The 14,080-nt window shown below is 39.1% G+C and overlaps 1 protein-coding gene across 2 annotated transcripts in view; it reads right to left on the minus strand.

The window, feature by feature from the left end:
- Positions 1-3,467: 3,467 nt before the first annotated feature.
- The window catches only part of CUNH9orf135 (chromosome unknown C9orf135 homolog), an 86,094-nt gene continuing 75,481 nt past the window's right edge, over positions 3,468-14,080 (minus strand). For both annotated transcript variants that reach the window (XM_032290934.1, XM_032290935.1), the window contains one exon: positions 3,468-3,751. In XM_032290934.1, the coding sequence (XP_032146825.1) occupies positions 3,569-3,751 (183 nt within the window). In that variant the 3' untranslated portion in view covers positions 3,468-3,568. The remainder of the gene's footprint in view (positions 3,752-14,080) is intronic.

The following is a 14,080-nucleotide window of genomic DNA, read 5'->3' on the forward strand; positions in this document are numbered from 1 at the left end:
TCTGCTATTTGGAGTGAGCTTCCAGCTATCTGCAAACCTCCCTGCTGCTTTCTCTGAAATAAAGTTAGCTTCTGATCTGTACATCTTTAAGAAAGAATTTTCCTGCTGCTCTATTCTTGGCAGTGGCTGTACCAGGCACCTCCATGGCCTCTTCCAGCCCACCACCTACATTCTATGTCCCCCAGAAGGATGTTACCATTTCTTCGTAGCATTTTCACAAATCCGGAATTTTTCTGCACCTCTGGAGCACTGGCATCCACGGAGTGACTTTCTTTTATAAACAAACCACTGGGTTGGCTGGGCTCTGCCCCTTGACTTTATCTGCCAGTGTCACATCCTAGGGGTTGGAACTGGTATTCTCACTTCTTGCCTCATCTCAAATGCATTCCTAATATAAATCCATTGGGCTGAGGTTTCTCTATTCTATATTTATAAAGTAAGTCCTCGACCCACTTCCCATCTCTATGTTCTATCTAGGCTGGGATCTTGATTCTGACTTGAATTGAACCAGATGTGCTATATCCCCACTAGCAGGATTCAGCCTCTGCCCTCCTCATCCTACCCCCAGTCACCAGAGCTGCCAGTTTGCCGCTTTTCTACCACTCCTTCCTCCTACCATACAACCTACTATTTCATATAGTCCCATCTCTCCCTAGGGAGGGGGTCACATTGCCTCCACAGATGAGTGAAGTGTACCAGGTGGAAACTGCAGCAGAATGGTGAACTTAGTGTGCATCTAAAGAGAGCCTGCCCTCCCTCATACCCCTGCTGATTGTTACTGTATGAACATGTGGCCAAGTGGTGCCAGATGTGCCAGGTTTTTGAGGGAATAGAAATCCTGATTTTTTAAGTAAAATGTCCTAATTAATAAAGTTTGGCTCTATTTTTTAAAACAATTTTTAAACACACTGTGCAGACCATATAAAACTTATATGTAGGTCAAACTTAACTCAGAGAGCCCCACTTTGATATATCTGCTTAGGATCTGCCCAACATTCTCTCACTCTCCCAGCAGTCTGCACCCTGCCGCAGTGGGCTCACACCAATGGTTCTGACATAGCAATGCATAAAGGTCAAAAAGGGATGCTGTGTATGTTTGAATGAGATACTGATGTAGATATGGATCTCACTAACTTTATAAACATGAAAGATACAGTGTGATTTGGGGGTCTCAGGTGTAATTTTGAGGTTTCATTTGAATGAGATATTTATGTAGATACAAATCTTATTAACTTTATAAACACAAAAGATACAGTGTGATTTTAGGGTCTCAGATGAGGTTCTATGACACATACATGTGGACCAGTCAGGAGACAGCGTGGTCATTTCCCACAGAGAACATTATCCAGTGATGAAATCTGAATTCCAGCTTGTCTTGTTTGAAATGGTCTTTGACTCCGTGAGATGAACCATTGAAGTGCTTACCTCAATATAAAATACTTTTACCTAAAATTCAAGTTGTTAGAATAACAGAGTTCATTATTCATCAACATTCACTCATTGCTTTGCTGAAGGCAACTTAATGCTTGTCATGGGGAAAATCCCTGCTGTAACCTTTATTTCAGTGCATCATTTACCTTGACTAGTTTAAATATAATCTCTCTTACTTCATTCTCCTTCCAACCCAAACCCAAACTGATTTCTAAGGTGATTGCTGATAGCAGACCCTGTCATTTATACAAAATGTCATGTTAGTCATCATGACAGTAGAAAATTTCTGCTAAAGAAAGTGAATCTTATATTATTTTCTAGGCACCAGGCAGCGTTCAAAGGTAATGATGTGGCCATTAAAACTTTTTCTCCACAAAAAGAAATTATTAAATGATGAGTGGCTTGACATTCAGATTTGCATACTTCAAATAGCTCTTTATCCCAGATATGTTAGTGTTAGGAATGATTAAACCTGAATGCATAGTTTGTGGAAGGAAAGATAATCTTAGGTAGATACCTACCTAAGTACTATATAATGAAATAACATTCATATAATTATATCACAGTTAATGTATATCTAATACACATATTTGGGCATATATAATATACATATTTGTGTGCATATGGACACATATTTTAAAGCAGCAGGAAATTATAGTAAAATTCTTCTGGCACATGCTTACCTGGTATATCACATTTTTTACATTAATTATCATTTCTCCCATCAAAATATAGTCTTTCTCCTATCTTGAGAATCAAGCATTAGAGGCAGTGTTCAATTAGCATTTATCAAGAAATGCTAGTTCATAAATTTAGTTTTTAAAGAAAAATAAGTAAATGAAGCCCAAGTTGACCAAATAATTAAACCCATCCTCAGAAAAAGTAAAAGTTTTCAAATGCACCTCAAAGATCCATCCAAATCGGCTACTCCTATAACCCTGGGCAACAGCTGTGGACTGAATTCTGTTCTTCCTTCCCAGATTTACATGTCAAAGCCGTTATCCCCAATGTAGCTATCTGAAGACAGGATCTTTAGGAGGTGATTAAGGTTAAGTGAGAACATAAGAGTGGAGATCTAATTAAATAAAACTGTAGCCTCATAAGAAGAGGAAGAGAAAGAGATCTCCCGCCCCCATCACCCTCCCGCCAGGCAAGAACAGGGCAAGAAGGTAACAATCTTAGCAATTGTTTTGACTCACGTTCCTATTTTACAGAAATTTATTTTTGCATGATTTTGGAGGCTGAAAAGTCCAAGATCAAGGTTCTGGCAGGGTTTCATTTGTAGTGAGGGCTCTTTTCCTGGCTTGCAGACTACTATCTTTGTTGTTTAAGCCACTCAGTCTATGATATTTTGTTACGGTAACCCCAGTTGACTAACACAGCCACCTACTAAACCTCCATGGACCTCTGTTTACTCATTTGTAAAATGTGAGGGTAAGTCAAAACAACTGCTAAGATTTCTTCCAAATCAAACACTAGATGACTAGATTTTCCATCAGACCCCTAGCGTTTTGATCTGCACCTCTGCTATCCATATATTCAGAAGGTCTTAACTTGAATAAGGGAAAATATCATGCAAAATAAAATATCCACAATGAAACTAGTTACCACAGATAAATAAAAATTTATAGATACCGATTCCCCCCTCAAAAAAAAAATCACCTACATACTTAACATTATTATAAGGCCAGTGTTCCCTAAACTTTAGCCATTTAAGTTTTATTTCAACCTGAGTACCACTTATGTATTTATTCACTTAAAATCTGTCTTAAGTGGAATTTAAGTTGGCTTACATTTTTATAATTAGCGACATCCTAAGCAATCATAAGCTTAATTGTGCTAGTTTCGTGTTTTTTAAAATAATTATTAAAAGAAATATATAATCCATGAAATAAAATCTCACTAAATACCATCTAGATTTGTGTAGTATACTCTCAGCAGGACACACATTAAACTTTGGAAAATACCAGAGTAGCTCATCAAAATGAGGATATAAACACTGGTCCACAATATAAAACTCTGTGCTTAAAGGAATCTACTATAGTAACACTTCCATTACATTTATTAAGATAGAAAATCATCAGCTGCTACACCCTTTCTTTCATTAGTCAGAGATGCTGATTCCATACATTATTTTTTAAATGGGCAAGATAGGACCGCCAGTCAAGGAATAGAGTTTCCGTTTTACATCTGAATTAGCATAAATCCCACTCTCATCATGCCAAGTGTTGATGCCAAATCTTTTAGAACCATTTAGATCCGTGAACTGAGAACGGCATTTTCTGTGGACTATGGAGTAATCATCTTGACAGGTATAACTCTGTGGGGGGGGGGGAAGAGAAATAACATTAAATAACTGAAATATGTAAAAAGAAGTAATCTTCAAAAGTTGATCTTTTATATACTATTATGATGATCAAAGGTTAATTTTTAACAATTGATTAATTTGTTCTCTTAAATAGCAAATGCTTCAATTTAAAAAATGGCTATTGCATTCATAATTACTTTAAATCCCAAAAAAATAATATAGTTTATGGTTGTTGATGAAACTAAAAAGCTCCTACACATGTAAAATTTTTTTAAACCACAAATACATAGCATAAAGAACAATTTAAATTTTATGATCCGATATATGAAACCAAAACAATCATAATTTAACTACAATTCAACACCTTTAAAAAATATGTTGTAACCATTGCAAAGAATAATATCTTGGGCTATATCTTTAATAACTGTTACCAAGTTATACTTCCCATGACAATGGTAAATGCCAAGCTCTGATACATTCCTATAAGAATTAACCTCAACATAACCCAGTATAGTGTTTAAGAAAGAACACATAGGCCACTTCAGAAAAGCTTCATTGTAATAAAACAAGATATTATCATTGATTATTTCCCAAAGGAAACATTGATTCTTTCAGATTACACCAAGGGTAATGGCAGACATGGAACATAAAGCCTTTTAACTGATTATCTAATTTCTGCTTTAAATTGGCTCTAATTTTAAAGCACTAGGACAATATTGAAATTAAATCACCAAAGCTATAAAACAATGAAAGAACACCAAAACAGTTATAATCTTAGATTGGTTTTGTCAAAAATAATTGAAAACTTTAACCATATGTTCAATCTTAATAGTGCCCATGTATTTATTGAATGCCCATTATGGGTTGGGCACAGTATTTGAGTGTTTACATTTTTTAAACCATAACTGGGCTCTAAGATATAAATTATTACTCCCACTCTACGCATAGAAATGATGATTTTCTTAAAATCTCAGGAGACAATTTAAAGAAAGTCAGTAATAAGTGACTAAGCCAGGACTACAAATTAGATCTGTCTGACTGTAAAACTCATTATCCCTTCAGAAACCTCACAGAACCTTTAACAATTAAGAGATGAAAAGAAATGTAAACTATAAAATTATAGAGCTATATAATATTTGTGTCACTGTTTATGTAGTTCTGGCTTTTGCTTTTGTCATCAGGTCTATTTCTTCAGGTGTTATGGTTGGTTGTTTTGTGGGTGGGTCAAATAGAGGCCCTTTAAATGAGATTTGAGCATCACTGGCCCAAACTGTCCCCTCAGAGGGAGGCAAGATCTTCTCATTCACATCCCTGCTGCATTCAAACTGAAGAGAACTTCAAATTCAGTGTCTATGTGCTCCTGTAGCATTTCATAGGCAAAGAGAAGGATTTATTTTTATGAGGTAAGTAACATGATGAAATGCAGTGTTCTAGAAAAGTGATTCTGGTAGCAGAAGCACTAAAGACTAGAGGAGGAAAAAACTGGAGTCTGGAACTGTGATTAGAATTAGATTAGAATTGAATCATTCACATGTCATCAGTTACATGAATAAACAAACATGGTCTATACATATAATGAAATATCATTTGTCAACAAAAGGAATAAAATACTGATATATGCTACAGAATTGGAAGAGCCTGAAAACATTATGCTAACTGGAAGAAGCTAAACCACATATTGTACAATTTCTTGTATTAAGTGTGCAGAACAGGCAAATCCACAGAGGCAGAAAAGTAGACTGTTGATTGCCAAGGAATGGGACCATGGGAAGGAACGGCGAGTGACTGTTTATGGGTATTGTGTTTCTTGGGGTGACAAAAATGTTCTGAAATTTCTTGTGGTGATGATTGTACAATCCCATAAATATACCAAAAAAAAAAAAATCACTAATTATACACTTTAAAAGGGTGAGTGTTACAGTATTTGAAATTATATCTCAGTGAAGCTGTTATTAAAAAAAAGAATGGGTCAGGCACAGTGGCTCACTCCTGTAATCCAAACTCTTTGGAAGGACAAGGTGTGAGGATCGCTTGAGGCCAGAGATTCAAGACCAGCCCGAGCAACACAGTGAGACCACGTCTCTATAAAATATAAAATTAGCTGGGCACGCTGACATGTTCTGGTAGTCCCAGCTACTCAGGATGTTGAGGTGTGAGGATCACTTAAGCCTAGGAGGCTGAGACTTCAGTGAGCTGTGATCATGCCACTGCTCTCCAGCCTGGGCAATAGGGCAAGACCCTATGTCAAAAACAGAAACAAAAGAAGGATTCACTGGAAGAAGCAATTCTGATGTTAGAAAAACAAGTTAAGAGACTGTTGCCTGTTAACCCACGTCAGTTACATTGGGTTCCTCTCATTCTCAGTGCTATATTGGTAAACCAGCCAATTTCTTTTCTTTTCTTTTTCTTTTTTTTTTAATGGACTGTTGCTCGGTCACCCAGGCTGGAGTGCAGTGGCGCAATCTCGGCTCACTGCAACCTCTACTACCTCCCTGGTTTAAGCAATTCCCCTGCCTCAGCCTCCAGAGTAGCTGGGATTACAGGGCCATGCCACCACACTCGGCTAATTTTTTTTTATTTTTAGTAGAGACGGGGTTTCACCATGTTGGCCAGACTGGTCTTGAACTCCTGACCTCAGGCAATCTGCCCACCTCAACCTCCCAAAGAGTTGGGATGACAGGCATCAGCCACTGCAACCAGCCATATTTGCCAATTTCTGCAGCATAAATACTCCCACTATGGCTAACTTCAAGTTACCAGAGTGAAGCCAGCGAAACTGAAGAAGAGGTGAGCATAGTTAGCTCAGGCCAACTGTTAAAAGCTGGTTCCAGCTCACCCCTGAGTCCACTTCTCCCATTTCTCAGGGTGTGGCAGGGATGCAGTTTGAGTAGGATTGATCCCAGTCCCAAGTCTAGGAGCAGAATCTAACTGGCTGAAGACAATCAGAATAGAGGCATATCATTCTCAATGACAGTAATAGGTTCAGTGTTAGGCATGTGACTTAAATTTGTCCAAACAGATTAAAGCCCAGGACTTCTGTTCAATGGTTTATGTGAAAGAAGTTATTTTTTCTACAATTGAACATAAAGGAAGAAGCATCTAACCCAGGGTGCTGTTTGCAGCTCTCCTACACAAGAGCAAAGGAGTTTGCTCTTCTGTTGGTTTTCAGAAAAATGTCAACCAAAGAGCAAAGTCATACCACCTTCTAACATGCAAAATAGGAATTTTTGGCAAGAGAATAGCCTTGTAATCCAACTTACAGTTCTGAGGACTTTAGAATGTCAATGATCAAACCTGGGAGACTATAGAGTTCTCCAAATGGGTAGAGAAAATATCATTTGCTATGAAGGCTTAGAGAAGAGTTGAAATGAAGAGAAGGAAGATGGGGAAGAATCTGTCTAGGAAATTGTGAGAATTAAAAAATAAGGGGGAAAGGAAAGCAGAAAGAGCCAATGTTATGACCCAATTTTCCCAACCCTGGGCTTTAATCAGGCAAAGTCCCTTTGACCTGAATAGTGAATGGTACATTAGATGAATGAGAATCATGGCAAAAAGACATAGGAGCTTCCTGACTCCCATTTCTGTTGGAAACTCCTGAAATAGGTATTAACTCTCAGACAGCCCTTTCTTTCCAGTCCATAGTCAGGTAGAGGGAACCACTAAGATTCATCAGTCCTGAGCCACTTTTGTTTTCCTGTGGCATGGATGAAATCCTAAGGTAGCTGCAAGTCTGCAGAGGAGGATACTAACAGGGGCTGCAGAGCTGACCACTGGAGCTGTGGCTGCATAAGAGTCACGGAAGGTGCCTGTGGGGTGTATGGTGTCTATGGGAATGGAAACAAGGCTGAGTCATCCCAGACAGGCCTTCTGGGCTCCACCCAAGCCCAGAGATAAAAAGAAAACGCCTGCCAGTTACAATGTCCACAAAGTTTAGTCACTAATATCAGCAAAGAAAAGAGCAACCAGGTAGACTAGGGATATCACTCCAGAGAGCAGAACAGGCAGAAAACACATGTAAAACCCTACTCCTCCCTCTGGCATCAGGATGCTGAGTCACATCCTTCTCTCCATGTATCTGGATGCCATCATAGGAAAAGCTGACATTCTTATTGCTGCAAACAACCCACTCTGCTCATACTAGTGTAAAATAATAGCCATTTCCTTGTGCCTCCAGCTTCTTTGGGTCAGGTATTTGGACAGGATATGGCAAAGGCAGCTCTCTGCTTTACAATGTTCAGGGTCTCAGCTGATTCATAGAAAGAAGATAGATTCATAGAAGACACGAGAGTTGCAAGTGAGTTGAGGGTTAGGGGTTGGACACATCTCATTCCATTTGGTCACTGATGCTGGCTGGCTGCTAGAACCTTGGCTGGGCCTCTTGGCTAGAACAGCTGCCTGGGTCCTCTCCATGTGCTTGCTCTGCTTCCTCACAGCACAGTGACTGCCTTCTGAGAATAAGCATCCCGCAATGTGAAATAAGAGGAAGGTGTATTGCTTTTTATCACTAGCCTTGAAAATCACATATCATCAATGCCATCAGTTTACCACAATTCTCTCTAGGGAGGTAACGTAGACTCTGCTTCTCAGTTGGGGGAGTGTCAAAATCATATTGTAAGAGCATGTGGGATAGGAGCTCAAGTTGTGACCATTTTTGGAAAATACAACTTTTGTCCTCTTTTCAGGGAGAAGAGTATGGTGTATTGGGGTCCCCAAGACCACTTCAGGTTTGATGATCTTCTAGGAGGACTCACAGTTGTGTGTGTATACACACACACCCCTGTATACAGATGTTCCTCAACTTGCAAGGCAGTTACATCTGAATAAACCCATCTAGGTTAAAAAAAAATCATAAGGTGAAATGCATTTAATGCCCCAATAAACCCATCATAAAGTCAAAACATTGTAAGTTGAACCATCATAAGTCAGGGACCGTCTGCATAGTTGTACTCATGGTTATGATTTATTACATACAAAGCATACAAAGCAAAATCATCAAAGCCTATGGGCTGACATCCAGAGGAAACCAGGTACAAACTCCCAAGAGTCCTCTCCCAGTGGAGTCACACAGGATGAGTGTAATTCCCCCAATAGTGAGTTGCACTATGCTATCTACTGGGAAAGCTTATTGCAAACTCAGTGCCCAGAGTTTTTACTGGGAGCTGGGTCCTGTAGGCAGCCTCTGCCTAATACGTTCCACAATTTCAGGCTCCCAGAAGGAAACAGATATTCAGCATAAACCATATTGTTTGCACAAACAGCCACAATGGGTCATTCTAATTAGGGAATTCTTACCCTGAAAGACCAGTTTCTAGATGCCAATTAAGGGCCAACATTACAAGCAGGCTTTCAAAGGATAGTAGTCTCAGTTTTGCTGTGTTAGCTCCTCTCTGCACACAAGATGGGAGAGGATCTCTGAGAAGGTAAGCATTTTCTTCAAGAGGGATTAAACACTTTCTATAGAAAGCAGAACTATTTAACTTATGGAATCAGACTAAGCTTTAAATGGATGGAAGAGCTAATGTTTTCCCACTGGTGGTGGGCTCCAGAAGAAGGTCAATTATCAGTTCAATATGTTTCCTCTGCATATGTGAAATTGCAGACAGTATGTTTTCCACACCCTAACATGATGGGTAAATCTCTCTTCAACATTTATTCAGTGGGAATGGGAAAAAAGTGTGTATTGAAACAGATTTGTGAATGGCTATACATTGCTATTGGCTGGGTCACTGTTTGGTGCTACACACACAGAGTTGTGACAGAGTTTACTTAAGGAAGGACAAGCATTGCAAACTTTTTCTGAGACCTTCAGGTAGATAAGGGTAACGAGAATAATTTTTCTGATGTGTGGAATTGGTGGGCATTAGTGCACAAAGGCTTACGCAGAATGAAAATGAAAGAGTCATTTCGCAGAAGAATGTAAAGGACTTACACAGCTAACAGGGAATAAAGAACCAAAGATGATTCATAGCTTCAAGCCTGGAAGGCTGGGAGAGTTATAATAACACTAAAAAGAATTAGAAAGATATGGGGGTGGGGATGATTTGTTTTAGGGGGGAAACAATGAGTCACATTTTAGACATTTTTAATTTAAGATGACATCAGTAAAAAATGTTTATCTGGAAGGTAGCGCTGTGGGACAGATGGCCTAGAGAGAAGTCAGTGCCCTATGCACAGCATTGATCACTGGTAGGGAAAAAAATAGCTATAAAGAACATTATTGGGACCATGGATGATATTTAACATGGACTGTGGATTATATAACTACCTTGTATCAATTTTCCTGAGGTTGAAAACTATACCATAGCTACTCATCCTTGTTTTTAGGAGACAGACATTGAACTATTTAGGAGCAAAAGGGCATGATGTTTCCAGCTTACTTTCATACTGTAAACAACTATCAACTCTGAAAATAATATATGGAAGCTCCTTGTGCAATTTTGAAACTTTCCTGTAAGTTTGAAATTATGTAACAATTAAAAGTTACCCCACCCCCCAAATGATGATTGGTGCAGAGCCATGGCAATTGGATAAATTCTCTGAGATTGTGTAAAATGAGAGATGCAGGCATCTGGGGCCCAAATGTTGGGGATGGCCATGATTGGGTTTATAAAGAAGCCGTGAAGGACAGAGAAGGAGAGGTAAGGAGAGAGTGTTGCAGTGTCACAGGCTCTGAAGAGGGAGGGAGGCTGAAGATTTGCAGTGGTAACCAACAATTGCTAACTTCCAAAGAAGCCTAACCAGAGTAGCACCTGACAAAACACAAAAATATCAGTCAACCTCTAGCCACCCTTAAAGGTGCCTTTTCAGTGAAGGGCTGGGGGAGTCCCATAAAACATGCTGGTAGAAGGAGGAAAAGAAACTGCCTCAGAAAAAGGAGTGCTGAAGGCAAAACAGGCCCTGCCAAAACAGGAAGCACTAGAGTTGCAGCAAAAGAGTCACCATAGAGGAAAACTAGCCTTCAGAAAAGTGGTTAAGAAAGCATTCTTGTCTCCAGATTTTTTATTTATTTACTTATTTATTTTTAATTGCATTTTAAGTTTTGGGGTACATGTGAAGAACATCCAAGATTGTTGCATAGGTACACACACGGCAGTGTGATTTGCTGTCTTCCTCCCCTTCACCTATATCTGGCATTTCTCCCCATGCTATCTCTCCCCAACTCCCCACCCCCCGCTGTCCCTCCCCTATTTCCCCCCAACAGACCCCGGTGTGTGATGCTCTCCTCCCTGTGTCCTTGTGTTCTCATTGTTCAACATCCACCTATGAGTGAGAACATGCGGTGTTTGATTTTCTGTTCTTGTGCCAGTTCCATTGTCTCCGGATTTTTTAATGATCGCCATTCTAACTGGCGTGAGGTGGTATCTCAATGCGGTTTTGATTTGCATTTCTCAATTGGAGAGGATGTGGAGAAATAGGAACACTTTTACACTGTTGGTGGGAGTGTAAACTAGTTCAACTATTGTGGAAGACAGTGTGGCAATTCCTCAAGAACCTAGCAATAGAAATTCCATTTGACCCAGCAATCCCATTACTGGGTGTATACCCAAAGAATTAGAAATTGTTCTATTATAAAGACACATGCACACATATGTTCATAGCGGTACTGTTTACAATAGCAAAGACCTGGAACCAACCTAAATGCCCATCAACGATAGGGTGGACAAGGAAAATGTGGCACATATACACCATGGAATACTATGCAGCCATAAGAAACGATGAGTTTGTGTCCTTTGTAGGGACATGGATGAATCTAGAAACCATCATTCTCAGCAAACTGATACAAGAACAGAAAATCAAACATCGTATGTTCTCACTCATAGGCGGGTGTTGAACAATGAGAACACATGGATACAGGGAGGGGGGCATCAAACACTGGGGTCTGTTGAGGGGGTTAAGGCAGGGAAAGTCGGGGGGGATGGGGAGGTCGGGGAGGGATAACAGGGGGAGAAATGCCAGATGTGGGTGACAGGGTATGGAAGCAGCAAACCACATTGCCATGTGTGTACCTATGCAACAATCCTGCATAATCTGCACATGTACCCCAGAACCTAAAGTGCAATTAAAAAAAAAAAGAGAAAACATTCTTCTTTCTTTTCTTCTCATTCTCTTCCTTTTTCTTTAACAGATCATGGCAAGGCAGGTTAGGATGTTAAAGGAGAGTCCTCTTAGTGAGTGGTTCCCCCAATCCACCTTCCCTCATGATTTTACCGCTTACATTAGTAAAATGCATTAATGTATCTTTAAAGATGGGCTCTCCGATATCGACTCCACCTCCACCCCCATTGCCACTTGCGTGTTCTATCTTTACTCTAAGCACCATTAGATCCTGTAGCTTCTTCCAGAATAAAAACGACACTGCTATTCGTTTTTCTTTTCTTTTCTTTCTTTCTTTTTTTTTTTTTTTTTTGAGATGGAGTCTTGCTCTGTTGCTAGGCTGGAGTGTATGGTGTGATCTTGGCTCACTGCAACCTCTGTCTCCTGAGTTCAAGTGATTCTCCCGCCTCAGCCTCCCAAGTAGCTGGGACAACAGGCACACTCCACCACCCCCAGCAAATCTTTGTATTTTTAGTAGAGACAGGGTTTCACCATGTTGGCCAGGATAGTCTTGATCTCTTGTCCTCGTGATCTGCCCACCTCGGCCTCCCAAAGTGCTGGAATTACAGGCATGACCCACCATACCTGGCCAACACTGCTATTTCTTAGTCAACTTTAAAGCCAGTCCTCAGACGATTTTTTCCAATCTTCTGGTAGGCTGTTCCTTGGTTCCATTTATTCATATGGGATTTCATCCTTTTTCTTTAGGACCTTTCATTTCTGATAGTTTTATTTTTCAAGGTCATTTTCAGTTTTAGGACTGCCTTCTGGAACACAGTAACTCTGTCTAATTTAATATTACAATGGAAGCATACTCTCAATTCCTTCATCCAGATCATCCATAAAAATGCATAATGGGTTATGTTTCCTGGCCAAATTAGTCAGTGCAAACTAACCTTGCATCCACCATTCAAGATAGCTATTAGCCACCTGGCATTAGTACAGCAAAGACATTCTTCCCTAGTATGCCTATAAGAATGCTCATTTTGAGTATTCCATTTACTCTTAAAAAGATATTTGAGTTAGTAAGCTTATTTATTGGAATGTCACATCGGATGGAATGACAATAGATATAAAAGTAAATTGCTGTGATAGTTTGTTTCATTATTTTCAGCATACATCATGTATAAAAGTCTTTACCACTTACATGCACTTGACTGAAGACCTGCCTTCCTCTAATAAGGTTGTCTTCTAAGCACACATGCAGAACGGTGGGAGGAAAAGAAGAATTATGCTACAATCAAACCTGCCTTATCTGCCCTGGGGACCAATGGGGGCTGGGTATCTCAGGCAGATCCCCTCATTCATTTTCTTCACTAAATTGCAAGTATTTTATTTCTTTTATTTTTTCAAGTTTTCTTTTCAGAGACAGAGTCTCTCTGTGTCACCCAGCCTGGAGTGCAGTGGCATCATCATAGCTCACTGTGGGTTTGAACTCTTGGCCTCAAGCCATTTTCCCATCTCAAGCCTCCAAAAGCATTGGGATGACAGGTGTGAGCCACTGCACCTGGCCAGATTTTATTTCTATTGGATATTTTTTCCTCCAATGATTGTATCACAAACATAAAAATAATTGTCAAATATAGCTAAATAAATACATAACTAGAAGAATATATTCTTATATATTTAAGAACTGTTTACTACGCTTATTTACTTGACAATGTTTTAGGAGGGAAAAGCATTTGTAACAAATACAGGTATTAATATAGCATGAGACTCTTAGCTACAGGGAAATAGCCATGGAAAGTACAAATAAGTTAGGTTGTGGAATAGAAATATAAATATCTCCACCACTAATGAATCCAGTCAACACAGTAAGGTTTCACTACAAAGAAAAATATAAAGATCTATGTAAACTAACACTACACAAATAAATTGACTTTTAAAGATTAATATCACACAAATTTTAGTTATGGCCAGCATCAAAAACTAAGCAATATACAATTAAACATTTGTTCTAGATATATTTGTTTCTTTCTAATGCACAAAATTTGTTGGTTGTATCACTTTAATCATATTAAATACAAATATTATTTTTCTTATTCTTCAGTCTATATTATGTGAAGACATTTACCTCTGCCACTGTTTTATAATGGAATGACTTAATGGGCTGTATATCAGTGTGAGGCCTAGGCTTCTCAATTTTCAAGATTTTTTTCTCCTTGTAAAAGTCACAAACATTCACTATAGAAACTGAAGATAATCAAACAGAAGAAAATAAAATATCTCATAATTCCAAGTTCTCTG

This window comes from Sapajus apella, unplaced genomic scaffold, assembly GCF_009761245.1.
Source record: "Sapajus apella isolate SASKATOON/1434 unplaced genomic scaffold, GSC_monkey_1.0 scaffold24, whole genome shotgun sequence".
NCBI classification, from domain to species: domain Eukaryota; kingdom Metazoa; phylum Chordata; class Mammalia; order Primates; family Cebidae; genus Sapajus; species Sapajus apella.